The sequence below is a fragment of the Corvus cornix genome, chromosome 1A (assembly GCF_000738735.6).
Source record: "Corvus cornix cornix isolate S_Up_H32 chromosome 1A, ASM73873v5, whole genome shotgun sequence".
NCBI lineage: Eukaryota > Metazoa > Chordata > Aves > Passeriformes > Corvidae > Corvus > Corvus cornix.
The window spans coordinates 46,182,938-46,197,444 of record NC_047057.1 but is presented as its reverse complement, the minus strand read 5'-3'; the positions used below and the strand labels follow the sequence as shown (position 1 = coordinate 46,197,444).

At 35.4% G+C, this 14,507-nt stretch overlaps 1 protein-coding gene across 8 annotated transcripts in view; it reads left to right on the top strand.

Annotated features, from left to right (window-relative positions):
- The window catches only part of ANKS1B (ankyrin repeat and sterile alpha motif domain containing 1B), a 413,633-nt gene that overhangs the window by 151,625 nt on the left and 247,501 nt on the right, over positions 1-14,507 (top strand). For all 8 annotated transcript variants that reach the window (XM_010410776.4, XM_039571472.1, XM_039571471.1 and 5 more), the window contains exon 12: positions 3,278-3,458. In XM_010410776.4, coding sequence (XP_010409078.1) covers positions 3,278-3,458 — 181 coding nt within the window. The remainder of the gene's footprint in view (positions 1-3,277; positions 3,459-14,507) is intronic.

Sequence of the window (14,507 nt, the reverse complement as noted above, 5' to 3'; positions counted from 1 at the left end):
ATCTTGACCCCTGACTGAGTTATGATGTTCCATATAGTAAATAATCCTAGAATTTTTCAGAACCTATCTCAACAGTTCTTGGTAAATGTTGACAAACAGTGGCTTTGGCGGATGCAATCAACAAATCAAGGTTACTGCCAGTAAGGCTGGAATTTGACATCAGATTCTAAGGAAAGATTTCTAGAGTGTGTCTAGATGTGAGCTAGAGGTGGGATTAAATCTGGGACTGAAACACCTCTGCTTTCATTTCTGTATATAAGAATCTCTGTCTGATTTATATACCAAATCTCCTGTCATGCTTAGGACAGATGCAGGATTCAATGCAGTTACCTAAAAGTAGGAATCTGATGTCATTTGAGGTGCTATAGCGATGTCTCTGAAATGCACATGGAGGCTGTCAAGAATTGTATATATAGGGGAGACCTGCACTCTTCGGAATGGCAGCTGGAGGCCAGGTGGGATGCCCTAAGGAATCTGCAGTGATGGTAGATACCTGCACTAAGGCAAGGGTATTAGTACCAATGGGACTGGGGTGAGGTGAATTGTTCTCTAAACTTTTGATGGTATTGACTGGATCTTGATTTTATTGACTAGACCTCAACTGGCTGCTATGGGAGCTTAAATAACTAGGGTAGATATAAATAGCTATGCTGGAAATTTAGTTGTTCAAATCTGGAATGGAATTTAATCCTAAATGTAGAAAAAAAGATTGATTCACTTCTACTGTTTTGTTTTGGTTTGGTTTTTTTGTGCAAATTGTAGTTTAGAGAGATAAAGGCAGAGAGATGCACTCAACACAAACCGGTTTACTGAATCTGTCATAGTATATATTAATGAACAATTAGTGTACTTCAACAGCATAACATTTTACAGGACACAGAAAAAGTATAAAAGATTCCTCTAATTCCTCAAGTTTCTTAGTTAGCTATAAAGGCTTAGATGCTGGATTCCTAATTATGTAGAAAAATTATCGGCCCGTGTTGACAAATGGACCTTGTTAACTCCAAACAGTATAGCAGCAGTGTAATGCTGTAGAGTACTAGAGTTTGAGTGAGGTTCTCTGCAGAAGCCTTAGATTGGAAAGGCATATTAAACTGAGATATGTTTCTCTGAATCAATAATAATAATAATAATAATAATAATAATAATGCCCAAGTCCAAAATAAGATAGTGAAAGGCCAAATGGTGCATCAGATGCTGCCTCCAAGAAAGGGGCACACGGTCAAAACAGTGGTTGGAGGCCTGACTAGACAAAGGCCAGGGCAGTTGCCTTTGGAGCTGCTTTGGGACACAAAGCTGGACCATTCCAGCTGCCCATTTAGGCAGGGACTGTCTCAGATTAAGAATTACCAGAGATACCACACCTCATGGTATTTGAAGTGTCCCCTTTTCAACTCAGGAGTTGAAGTCCTGCAAATCTGCAAAGACAACATTGCTTGGGAAAGGGCAACAAACATACTTCTAAATGACCAGAGATCTTTTTCAGTTTTAGAAATAATTAGGTCATTCATGGATCTGTTGTCTAGCAAAAGTGTGCCATTTAGATTTAATTAATACACATGAATTTTTTTGGTCTGATCTGAGAGTTATTTTGGCTCAGATCCCAAACAATGACTTTCAGCCATACTGTTTGATGTTGGAGTCTGTCCCTGTTCATTGAACTCTCCCATGAAATTCTAGGCTTAGGAGTCAGGCTTTCAAAGCAGAAACTGGTTTTAATTATTAAAGAAAGTAAGACCCATAGACCATAGATGAGTTCCAGATGATTGCCCAAATTTCCCTTTTTTCTCAGTTTTAACTGGACACAGTTAATTTATATGGTGCCTAACACAACTTTAAGAAATAATCAACATTATACAGACCTAATTCTATTGAATTTTTCTGTCTGACATTCCAATAGAAAGAGTGAATTTTTAGTGAAAACAGCCTGGTTTGGTATTTATAACACAAGCATTGCAGGACTTGTAACCTAAAAATTAAATAGACCAAAAACAAGTTTGAAAATTACTCCACTGGGATAGGTTGTATTTTAACAGGTAGTTAGGTGAATACCTTCGTGGTCCAAGGAAGATCTTTATGCTCCCAAAGGTAGTAATTAGGTCTTGACACCAATAAGGAACAAATTCTTGACCCTTACAAATATTCTGACCTGTTAAGCCTGACATGCTAGAACGAGGAGATAACGTATCTTTTACTCTCTTTTTCCAATTTTTGTCCATGTTTGGTACTCTAAGGCAGCATTTCCTGAGGTATTTTTCTCTGTTGTGAAATAAACACACAGACAGCTGTAAATGTGGATTCAGGCCCTCCTCTGTTTTGGAGATGTTCAGTTTTTCAGGTCATTGATCTTGAAGCAGCAAGGAGCATCGTAGGGTTAGGGTATTTTGGGTATGGAACCAAATGAGTGTTGCAACAGACTATTTAGCATGGCATTGCAAACCAGCAGTGGTCTGTGGCTTAAAACCCATTATACTGAGCACTAAGGGTATGTCTGTACCAGTAAGCAGGGCAGTGCAATGGGAACAAGTCCATGTAGTGAAAAAGTTATTGCTTACCTGATGATCACACTATATAGATTTAATTTCTATGCCTGATGGTGTGGATCCACCCAAAAGAAATGAGTTTCTCATGCTCTGGAACTACTCTGCAATCCAAAGCACAACCAATAAGTGGGGTCTGCTCAGATGTTTGCTTCAAAAGTAAATATTTGAAATAAAGGAGTACCAAGTTTTTTAACTGTTCCATGAAAACTCATGCAGAAAGTTTGATTTTCATGTATGTTTTTGAAGCTGACACTTTTCCCTTAAGCTTCCAGACATTCCAGTCTTTGAATATTTGAGGCATATTCATAAATGGAATAAACAGCAGAGGGTGGCTGTCGAGTGGTGGGCACTCGATATTATTTAGTAAATTTCATTATACAGGCATCAGCGCTCTAATTGTTTTGCAAGATGTACCCAGCAATGCAGCTGGTGAAGAGCTCCCTTTCTTATCAAAAGATGATTGCAATTATTATATGCAAGGCTCTAAAAGCCTATTTGATGTTGAATTAAATTGATTAGAATGCAGACGTGCATTTTTTCTAATAAAGATTTATCCAGATTTTGAAAGGAAATTATCTCTACACACCACAGCTTGTCATATGAAATGATTTTTAGTAGTATAACCTTTGAGCCAAATAAAAACAGTAAAAATGGAGAAATATAGATTTATTAAAGTAATGAAAACTGTACAAAAAGTCTGTATTTTTCATGCCAAACTTCTATTTTTCTTGCAGCCAAAGCAACGTACATCCATAGTATCTTCTCTGGAATTTCACCGAATGAATCACAGCCACAATTATTTTGAAATCAACCCACCCATTGGCTGTGCAAGTTTTATTTCTACTCCTGCAATCAGTCCAGCTAATTATTCCTTTGGATCTCTGGAATACAGTCTTGAAGAGAAAGAACATCCAGGTATAGAAAAAAAGCTTACTTTGACTGTCAACAAAGCTTTATAAAACTTTAGGTCTTTGGGGTTAAGTTGGAATTGCTGTTGTCTTTGGTAGTAAAATACATTTATCATAAATACACTGAATTATTCCTGATTTATTCCTTCTACTCTACAAGAGTTTTGATATTTTATGACTAGTATTATGAAACATAATTTTTCCCTGAATATGATATTTTGAATAAACAAAACCTTTTTTTTCCAGACTGGCCTAGAATTTAGGTATTGTAGCTTTTGAAATTATGATGATTTGTACATCTACTTTCACCATTGTGTGGTCAATACACTCCAATAAGAGTTTTAAGTTGAAAAAATGTAATTAGAAATCATTATGTAACCACCAGTAAAGATAAGGAAGGGAAACTTTCTAAGAAACCTGTTACTGCATGTTGTTTCTGCAGTAGCAATGGGATTCATTAAAGTAAAACTTCAATGTATTTGTGCTGATGATAAGAGTTGAATAGAATGATAGTGTGATTGTAATGGGGAAGGACTTATCTGCAAGTAGAGATTCACATAATTAAAATGCTTTAAGAAGGATTAAAGTATATCCTTTTTCACATATCAGAACTTCAGGAATGGGAAATTGTCAGTAAAGCAAGCATTTGGCTTTTTCCCTTCAAATTCAATGTGCAAGTTGCTTTATATAGGCTAAACTTGTAGCAGAAGGGTATAGTATTTGGGAAAGCTGATGTATTGAAGCAAATATCTTTGATAGCTAGTTTATGGGATTTGCAGATCAAATTCTAAAGGGATATTGTATTTAAAATATAAATAGGAGTAGATTACTGTAAAATAAAAATAACACAAATGTTGAAATTCAGTGCTATTATCAATTGGCTTTTGTAGTATTGATCTTGAAATGAGATGAATCCTCTTCATTCCTAACTGGTAGAGTTTAAAAATTCTGAAAAGCATTGCTTTTAAAAGATTAAAAAAATTATTTCCATAGCTGGATTGATAGAAAACTATATTGTTAGGAAACTATTGTGAAATAAGAGTGAGAAATCCTGTTTTCTTTGATGAAGAGAGAGTTAAAATGATCAGAAATTACTAATTTTGGTTTTTTGGAATATAATATAAACAAAGATAATATGTATCACTAACTTTGAAGCTAACAGAATGTGTTTATATGATGGATATAGTAAATATTTTCAAACTTAACTAGAAATAATTAGTTTTAATGGTATCTTTTATTCCTAGGTCTGGGGTCATTTGACTCTTTAAGGTTTTGGTTGTTTTCTGTATTACTGTAAATTCTCTTCAGCAATCACAATTTTATTCTGGGTAGTTGAATGATACAGAATATTTCTTGATGTTTAAAAGCAAAGATAAGAAAACGGAAAGAAAATTTGCTGACATTACACAATTAACTTCTCCAGATTTCTGCTGTTGCGCAGTTCTGTTAAAGTTCTTCATAGTACCTGGGTTCACTTGACTCTTATCTTCTTTGGTTAAATTTACAATGGACTACACTCAGTAACTTCTAATTACTACACTTAATTTCGTCTGAGATTGGGACTATAAGGTCATGCTTAGTAGAATTTTATGTTTCTAATTTGGGGATGATTTCATTTATGGATTGAGTGAAAGCTGGATTTCCTCTTGTCTCTGCCTAGAAAGCAAAGAAAAAATAACAGGCAAAATGACTGAAGTTCAGGCCATCTTCTACAAGCATTTCAATAGTACATTTTACCATCAGTAAATTATTGATTTACCATTATTAAATAATTATAGTAAAATTACAATTCCACCTTCCATTCTCAGCTGGTATCCTAGAATTATTTAAGTAATATACAGGATCACATATTGGACAGAATATTAGCCTGCATGAAAAAAAACAACATTTTATTTTGATCATTTAGTTCCTTTCAACTCCTTACTGATAGATGATGCACGGTAACTCTGCAAGAGACAAGGAGTACTAATGTGGAAAGGGAATAACAAAATCTGGAAAGAACAGATCAAAATTGTCTCTCTTGGAAAAGTCTTTAAGGCATGTCTCTTATCTACAATGTTAAAAGCTGAACCTTGAATAATAATGGTCAGCAAGGAGCATCAGAAACAGTGTTCTGTGTTGTGCTGCAGCTTTTCTCTGCTTTAGCTAGCTGTAGTTTCACTGAAAGGTTCCTTTTTCCTTTTCGAGATCTACAGTGACAAGTACAATTCATCATATGACCTAATTATAATCTTCTGAAAATTCATGGAAGATCTGCATCCTAAAAGAATGTTTAGTTTAATAATAATTGAGGATTTGTTTGCGTTTGAGTGAAACAATTAAAATGCTTTTTACAGGATTTCTAAATCAGAGACTTCCATTCAAATAAGGCATTAGTATTTCCCTACTCAATTTCAGTGCTTTTTATGTTTTCTTCAGGAAATTTGCAATGATTCATTATCATTCAAGTAAAAGTGAGAGATGAATACAACAAAATAATTATTCAAATTCTCAAGTCTTCATAATTTTACCTCAGTAGTCTGCTACCGAAGAATAATCAACCCCTTTTTATGTTTGGGGATTGCAGTTTTACTCTTGGTGTTTGCTAATTCCCTACATCCCCTGATTTGAAAAAGGGGTCCCAATTTTTAAGAAGTGTATTTCTATCAAATAGAAAAACACTGAACTCTCCACAGCTGTGTATTATCTGAATGACAGCATATGACAACATTTCTGTTCAATTATCTGGAGAACAGTCCACATACCATGGTAAATATTTGCTTTAGCTTTGGCATCAGATGGCCTTGTAGAGTAAACAAACCATGTATGTTGCATGCATGGATGGCAGGAGATACCTCAATATCAGATTGCCTGAGGTAAGGATAAAGACTCTGTCCTTTTTTTTGAGCTTTAACTGGTGGAAGAATCTGCAACAAGTTGATGGGAACACTTCTTACTCCAGTATGTGTAGAGCAGACTATGTGAATGCAGCTTTGGTGTGACCTGTTTTCAGGGCTTTATCTGAAGCTAGATCACTGACATCAGAGAAGCATTCTCGAATTCCCAGTGAATGGTCATGCTTTCATAGCATTGAATTTCACCCCAAGTTGGAGGCCAGTACATCCCAGTAATGTCAGGTATTACACATAGTAGTATAGTAAGTTACTATACTAAAAGTGGGATCACTTCATTGCACAGGGAAGTCATTTCTGTATGTAACTCCATCCTGGCAAGATGTGTGTAACTTTCTTGATCATCTGAATACATGTTTAGTAGGTGTTCTGTAAGATAACACAAATGAAAAATTGAATACCTGATGATCAGGTGATTGTTGTTTGTGAGATGTTCCTCATGTAACTTTGACCATGAGCTAAGACCACAGATGTGCAAGATAATTCACTCCAGGAGAGGGCAGCCTGGGCTTTCAGGGAAATGCCTGTCTAATATAGATCTCTCTGCCTTGTTTTCTACATCCCTCAAGCTCTCTTGAAACTGTAAATCTTAAGGATTGAAGGCAACAAAATTGTGGCCATTTTGGTAGCATCAGCTTGGCATAATAAACACTAGCAGCTGAAATTGTCAGTCTGGATGACTTTCTTTTTCATTTTTGCTTGATCAGTCGGAATAATGGATCTTTCTCTAACCCGTATAATTTCATTATGTCTTCTTGTCCTGAGTATAATTGGGCCATGAAATTAAAAAGACAGTTCTGCAGAGGTTCTTGTTCTGTTTCAGATCACAAAATAGGTCGGTACTCAGATTCATGTATGCTGCAAAAATGTCAGCAGACGTCTGAAGGTAACCTCATTACAATTTTTATTTTCAGTCCATGAAAATCTGTACATTTTCAGTAAGTTCAGTATGCCATTTATTGTAAAAGAGGATACAGTTTTTCTCTCATCTTGTGGTACTGAGAAGTATTTAATTAGTTTATCTCTTAGTTAGAAACCCTATCTCCACTGGAGAGGACCTTAATATAGCTGTTAGTGCTTTTATATGCCATGTCCTCTGACTGTGAGAGACATTATTTAATTCATCTAAGAAGGCTACATTTTTCCTTAAAACAGGCCAGAATGTACAATTCAAGAATTTAATCTTTAACATATAGACTATAATTTTTTCTCTTCTACTTTTGAAAAAGTTATATTTGACTCACACCTTCGATTTCTTCTATAAGTGTCTTCAGATCTTTCTTTAAAGTACATATCTGATGAAATTGTTATGTCTCACAAGCCCTATTCCAGAAGCAAAAGTAGCCCTAAAGGCCTGAAACTTGCAGTTTTGTCTTTCTCTTTTGAGAGAATCAAGAAACACAGCCTATTAGAATTAGAAAATTGTTTCAGAGATCTGGCCTAAAATTCTTGGCTATGTTGCATTCCTAGATACAGTTAGAACTTATTCTGCTGCAGGAATGTTTCTTTAGGTGACAATAACTAAGCTGATCTTCGAAGTAGATCACATATTTGTCAACATTACTTTCTCATTCAAGTATTTCATTTATTAAGAGCTGATAGGAAAAGATCAAACTGTGATGTCTATGTAGACTCTTCAAGCCTTGTTTCTTCAATTATAGAAAGTTTTGAAATTATTGGAAGTGAAACACAAAATGAAAGGAATACAAAGAAGAAGAAAATAACTTTTATTGCCGGACCATTTTTAGGTGTGCTGCATGCAAGTCCATGGTACGCTGTCTTTATTAACAATACCTCACTAATTAGCAAAAGAATGCATGATTTTCCAGTGACAGAAAAAGGGGAAAATATTGGCTTGCAATGAAATAGGAATAATCAACAATTTTGGTAGATAAAGCATTCCCATCTCCTTTATATGGACACCTGTACATCCAGTTATGGAATATGTGGAAAAACTGGTATTACAGGTTTGTACCAATGTGTCATTGGTTGAGAACTCTTTTCCAGATGAAACGCCTTTGAAGGTAAAATTGAGGCCCTCTTTTCTCTGGTTTTTAATTTTCCTTATCATTTTCTTGATTACAATGCAACAAATTCTGCCAAGGCATTCTTCAAAACATGTTAATTCTAACCTTTTCCTCTGTGAAGATTATATGTTTTTTCCCTATAATTTATACCTAAGTTCAACTGAGTGCCATTAGTAAGATATAGTAGAGCTATTCCAGGAACTGCTACTGGGGATCATACTCAGTACTGTCTCATACAGTTTATTTTTTGTTCTAATTAACTTGTCCAGCAGATGCAGCATGTTCAGGTCTCCTTATGTTGCCCTTCTTTTTGCTGCTTCTAATTTCAGCCTTTTCACAGTTATCTGAGGCAAGACATGGTCTGTCCCACAGGGACAGAGAAATGTAGGGTTGATTAATATTATAAACTTCTCTCTGTTAACTATTATTTTCTTTGCACCGTCCAGTTTCAAAGCAGTGTATTTCATGAAGCTCATTGTAATTATATCTCAGTGTTACAAATGTGTCAACATGTCCAAAAATCTGGTGGCAGAAAGGTCTTCTGAGGCAATACCTGGAAAGCTGTGGATGAAACCAATTCCTGTTGTTCCAGTCAAAACCAGTATACCTTATTTCAAGAAACTGGTGTGTGCTAGTGCTTGCATGAAACATTTGATACAAAATGCCCCTAAATCTCATGCCACCTGCACTTAAAAATAATCTCCTTGGAATTAGCCATATTATTCCAACTTAAAGTTCATGACAGTGTTACCCAGCCCTTCAGTAATGCCTCTGCAGTGTTGTCATTCAGTCTTTTGTGAGGCTTAAGGGAATTATCTGGGCTAAACCCACTTAGTTGTTCATGTGAACCTGCTCTCCAAACATACTGTCTCACATGTCACTCACTATGCGGACATCCTGATTGCTAAAAAATGGTAAAGTAATATGAAAATAAAACAATTTATAGCAAGCATATTGGGGTAATAAAACTGCAGAAGGGTCTCAAATCCCTGTTGTCAGATATAGCACTGGATGTGTTAATCAAACAAGAAATTACACAAACAGCTTATCTCTTTTCAAATCAAATTCTGAACCATCTGACCACATGTGGAAAGGCATGTGTTGAGCCATGTGCCTGCCTATCTTTTATTCAAATAGCTATTCACAGGATTTGCTCTTTTCAACGACATTATTTGCTTATTATAAATAAAGCCAGTTGGCAACTGTTGACAATACAAGGGGGAAAAGATCCCTTGCAATATTTAAGATATATTTACTAATTTTGAAAACCTGTATTCTTAGGCCTCAGTCTGGCAAGGAGGAAGGTAGGAAATAGAACAATGCTGTGATGATGCTGGAGATGAGAATTTTAGAGACTGTCCTAAAAGTGGAGAAAATTTTCCTCAGGATCCTTAGGAACACTGTGTGTTACACTGCTATCAGGTTCAGGAGTTGGCTATTTCTCTGAATCTTTTTTTGCCTCTGAAGTAAGCATAATGTAAAGCTTACTGCAATGTATGCATGTTTGTATACATGTCTATTTGCAACTATTAAAATCTTTTACACTTCGTTTAGTTGCATGCATGCCCTTCCTTGAGAGATGTCAGCACAGATAAATAAAATTAATCGTATCATAAAATGATTCCCTGAAGGAGCAACAGATATTACCATATTAAGTCAATAAAGACTTTCTAAGAGCCTTTTGAGGAACCATTTTTTGAGGTTATAAGTGCAGCTGTTAGAAGTAATATAATTAAATTTTTTATTTATCTAAATTTAATGTAGTTTTTTCCAGGTGTAATAACTATCCTGACGTGTAAGGTCAAAAGAAAAAATATTTTCTGTAATGTGTCATTTACAACTCATAGCCATTTCTAGAAGCAGATTAACTATAGACAGTACTCATATTTTTCTGATTGCCATCTTAGTCAGCTCTTTGCTTTGCTGTTTTGGTTCGGTTTTTTTACTGAGCTGAAAGCAAAGTAAGTCCTTAACTTTTTAGTAGGACCTTTTGCAGAGACAGATTGTTTTAGTCTTTAGGCTGTCACCATGCCTTGTATTGTTCCCTTACCTTTCCATTGGACATTTTGTAAATAAGATTGACCAAGCTTTGGAGGGATGCTCTTGAAAATTTAATCACTTCATCAGTCAGAAGAATTGCCATTGCAAGATGAAGGCAATGAGCAAAGAGCACTAAGATGTCTCAGTCTTCAATTCCTCACAATATTGTTTGTGGTACAGTTTTCTTTCACCCTATGAATGCATCTAAACTGATTGTAACATTATTTAGAATACTCTGTCTTACCTCTCAATCTATTTTTCTTTTCCTGTGCCATGTCCTCTTATTCATATTTAATCACTTTTCTGCTTCTTCTCCTTTGTTTCTTTTAGAAAGCTTTCTACTCACCAGCTGTATTTCTGAGCCCTACGTGAGATGATTAGAACTGAAGGAAATGGCAAAATGTGCCTGGTTTTTTTTTAAGAACTTTTAGGCCTCTGAATATACTTAGTGATGTCCAGTTTTAAGAAAAACAAAAAGCTCTCTGTATTACATACCAGCCAGTAACAAAAAAAAATCATGTTTTCTCCTAAGGCCATTCTGAAATTAAAGACAATTTTTGTTTCTCCTTCTTGCACACAACTCATTAGATCTCTTTCTTTTTTTTTCTGTTCCTTGCTGTCCAGTTGTAATGCTAGTATCATTTGATGTAACAATCATCTCTCTCTATGTTGTTCCAAGCTATATAAAAAAAATGGGGTGGGAAAACAAGCCTTCTTTACTTTTGGTGAATATCCAAAAAATAGGGTAGAGCCAGTCTTACTCATTAGCTAATTAACTACGTATTTTATAAACAGCTCTAGTGGAACAACATAAACATGACATGTATCAGAGTACATTGCTGATGGTAGTGTTCTTGTGGAAAATGAACATTTGATGCCATTTAGTGAAAGAAGAAAACTGAACACGAGTCTCCCTCGTTCTGGAATAGCCACTGTCATTTTTCCTAAAATGGATATGATGCTATGAGTTCCAGAATTTTGATTCCAGCCTTGAAAGCCCTTTTTTCTGCAGGAATTGATCAATAAATTTGAGACAATTTCATGAATGGTTTCAGAATGACTGAGTACATCTTACTATAAACCAAGATAAAATATTTGCATCTGGTTTTTGCTATATTGAATAACGTCTATACAGTGGATAGTTTGATTTGTAATTAGAAATTTAAAAATTTAAAATATTCCTTGCTTTTGGGAGCATTTATATCTTTTGGTAGAAATGATTGTTTGTACAAATTCAGTATATAATAAAATTGAAACTCTAAAAATTTCTTGGAAAATCCACAGAAACACTATATGTTACACCTAATTTAGCACTTGATCATAAAAATTCTGTATATGACTTTTCAGTTCCTATTTATAATTGCAATGTAGCTCTAACTGTAACGTTGAATAAATTGAAAGCATTTTTTTTCCATTTCTAATTTTGATTTAGTTAGAGATTGATTATCTTCTTAGAGTTATGCAGACGATTCACTGGGAGTCTGGACTTAATCATTTGAAGAAGAAAAATGCAGATGGCCATGTCTGAGGAAGATAGAAAGCTGTACTCTGAAAATATGTCAGAACTGTCAGATACCCAAATGAATAAGTTCTCAAAAGTTTAGCAAAATAGGACAGAAAATAGTAAGACTAAAGGTTTATCTACCCTGTGCTGTATTTGACCAATTATGAATGCCTTTGGGAAATGTGTAATTGCAAAACAAAAGCATAGTGACACCTCCTCAGAATGTTACAGCATTTGCAGCCCAAGGTCCTCCTAAGCCCAAGTACCTCCTGGATATTTCCTGTGTGTTATGTAACCTAGTAGATTTATGTTCCATGGATTTATCCATTCTCCATGCAACCAATATGCAATTTGTGTTCCCACAAGGAATTTTTGCCAGGAGTTACACATTTAACTAAGTATCTAATCACCATGAGGGAGTTGCATCTTTTGTTTCCAATAATTTCAAAACTCAGAAGGCTGAAAAGTGGGTCCATTGTTTATGTTCTAGAGCTTTCATTTGTGTGACTTGTATTCAGCAGATTGTGACACTGTCTGATACCAGTTTTCTGCATTTCAACAGCATGGTTCATAGAACTAAGATTCTCAGTTCCTGAGACATAGAATAATTTTCTAATCACAGAATCACAGAATATTCTGAGTGGGAGGGGACCCACAAGGATCATCAAGTCCAGCTCTTAAGTGACTGGCCCATACAGGGATCAGACCTGCAACCTCAATGTTATTTGCAGCATGCTCTGACCAATTAGCTAATCTCATGGCTTTTTTTTTCTAGTTACGCATATTTTTCTTATATCAAAGGAAGACTTTTGTTAAATCATTTTAAAGGAAAGTCTTATTTTCACTTTTGTTAGTGTTCTGTAGATCTCATAAGGAGCTATTTATTGTTTATGTATTTACAAGGATGAAAGTGTTGAGGACTTACTCTGTAGTGGCATTATATATGCTCTTTCTTAATATTTAAGTCATGCTGAAGTGCCCTGTTAAGAAAAAACTCTGGATCAATCTTGTACAGCTCACAAGGAATAATATTAATTGTCTCCTACGGATTTTATTTTTAAAGAAAATATTTAAGAATTGGTGCCTCCAGCCATATCTCCTAGAATGGCAAGATTCTCTATAATTCTTCCTCCCCAGAATCCATTTTGTCAACAGTAGAGGTAACACACACCTCATGTCATCAAAAAGACCAAACACAGACTTCCCCATAGCCTCACCAAGGAGTTTGTGCCACACTTCTGATGATCTTTTTAAAGTATTAGGTAGATTGTACCTTTGATAATGGGATCTGTGTTTCTGGCAAAAGTCAGTCTGTAAGTGGCTGTAGAGAAGTACGTCCTTGTGCAATTGTTTGCAACTTGTTTGCTTGTCAAGAAAGAAAAATCATAATGCAAAACCTCAATCTATGTGTGAAAACCCAAAGACATGAAAAAAATAATTTCACCATACCATTTTAGTAAAACTTTAATTGAAAATCTAGTTTAGTTTAAATACATCTCTGGGGCCCAGTATGCCTGCTTTTTAAAAACTAAATTTAAGTTTTCTTCAAATATAATGCTCCCCAAGCAGCTTTTAATTTATGAAAGTATCAAGTTAAAAGATACATACATACACACATACACACACACACACATATATATGTATATATATATGTATGTATGCATGCTTGAGAGCTGTTTCTTCTGTGGTGACCAGTGATAGGACCTGAGGAATGGCCTGAAGTTGTGTCAGGGAAGGTTTAGGCTGGTATCAGGAAAAGGTTTTTCACCCAGAGGGTGTCTGGGCACTGGAACAGGCTCCCCTGGGCAGTGGTCACAGCGCCAGCCTGACAGAGTTCAAAAAGTGTTTGGACAATCTCTGAGGCACAGGGTGTGACTCTTGGGAATGGCCCTGTGCAGGCCAGGAGTTGGACTCGATGACCCTTGTGGGTCCCTTCCAACTCAGCTTATGCTGTGATTCTTATGCTTGACTTGCATGAATTTTAATCAGGAGAAAGGAAGTATAGGTTTATTCAGTTTTAGTGTTCACTGGATTCCACTGAATACTGTAAACCAATACTATAGTTGAATAATAATTCAATGTTTAATAGAAAGACTTCAATAACAAATGATTAAAGGTCAATTTACTTTTTTATGTCTAATTTGGTGTTTCCCAGAGTAGGACCATAAGGTTATCATTGGGGACTTTTTTTTTCCGATAAAAGGGTTGAAATTATGAAAAAACAACTTTTGCCTACACAGCAGTCGTCTGAGAGGCACTTTAATGTTGCTATTACTAAGGCAAAAGTAAAAAAACCAGATATATTTCAAATGAATACTGTGTATCATATAGATCTTGGCTGGATCTTAAAATACTGGCTTTGAAAGTCTAGTGGCACCTTAAAAATAATGGAAGAACAAATCATGTAAATAATGTAAAACTAAACAAAGGTATAGTGCTCACTTTTTGGCCCACCTCCCCACTTAATTTTAGCCAGAAGGAAGACAGTTCAAGATGGCACTTCAAGATTGCTCCAGGATGTGAACAAAACCACCATAAATAGGAACTGTGGAGAGATTTCCCAGCCAAACTAAAACACTAATGCAGGTGCACCT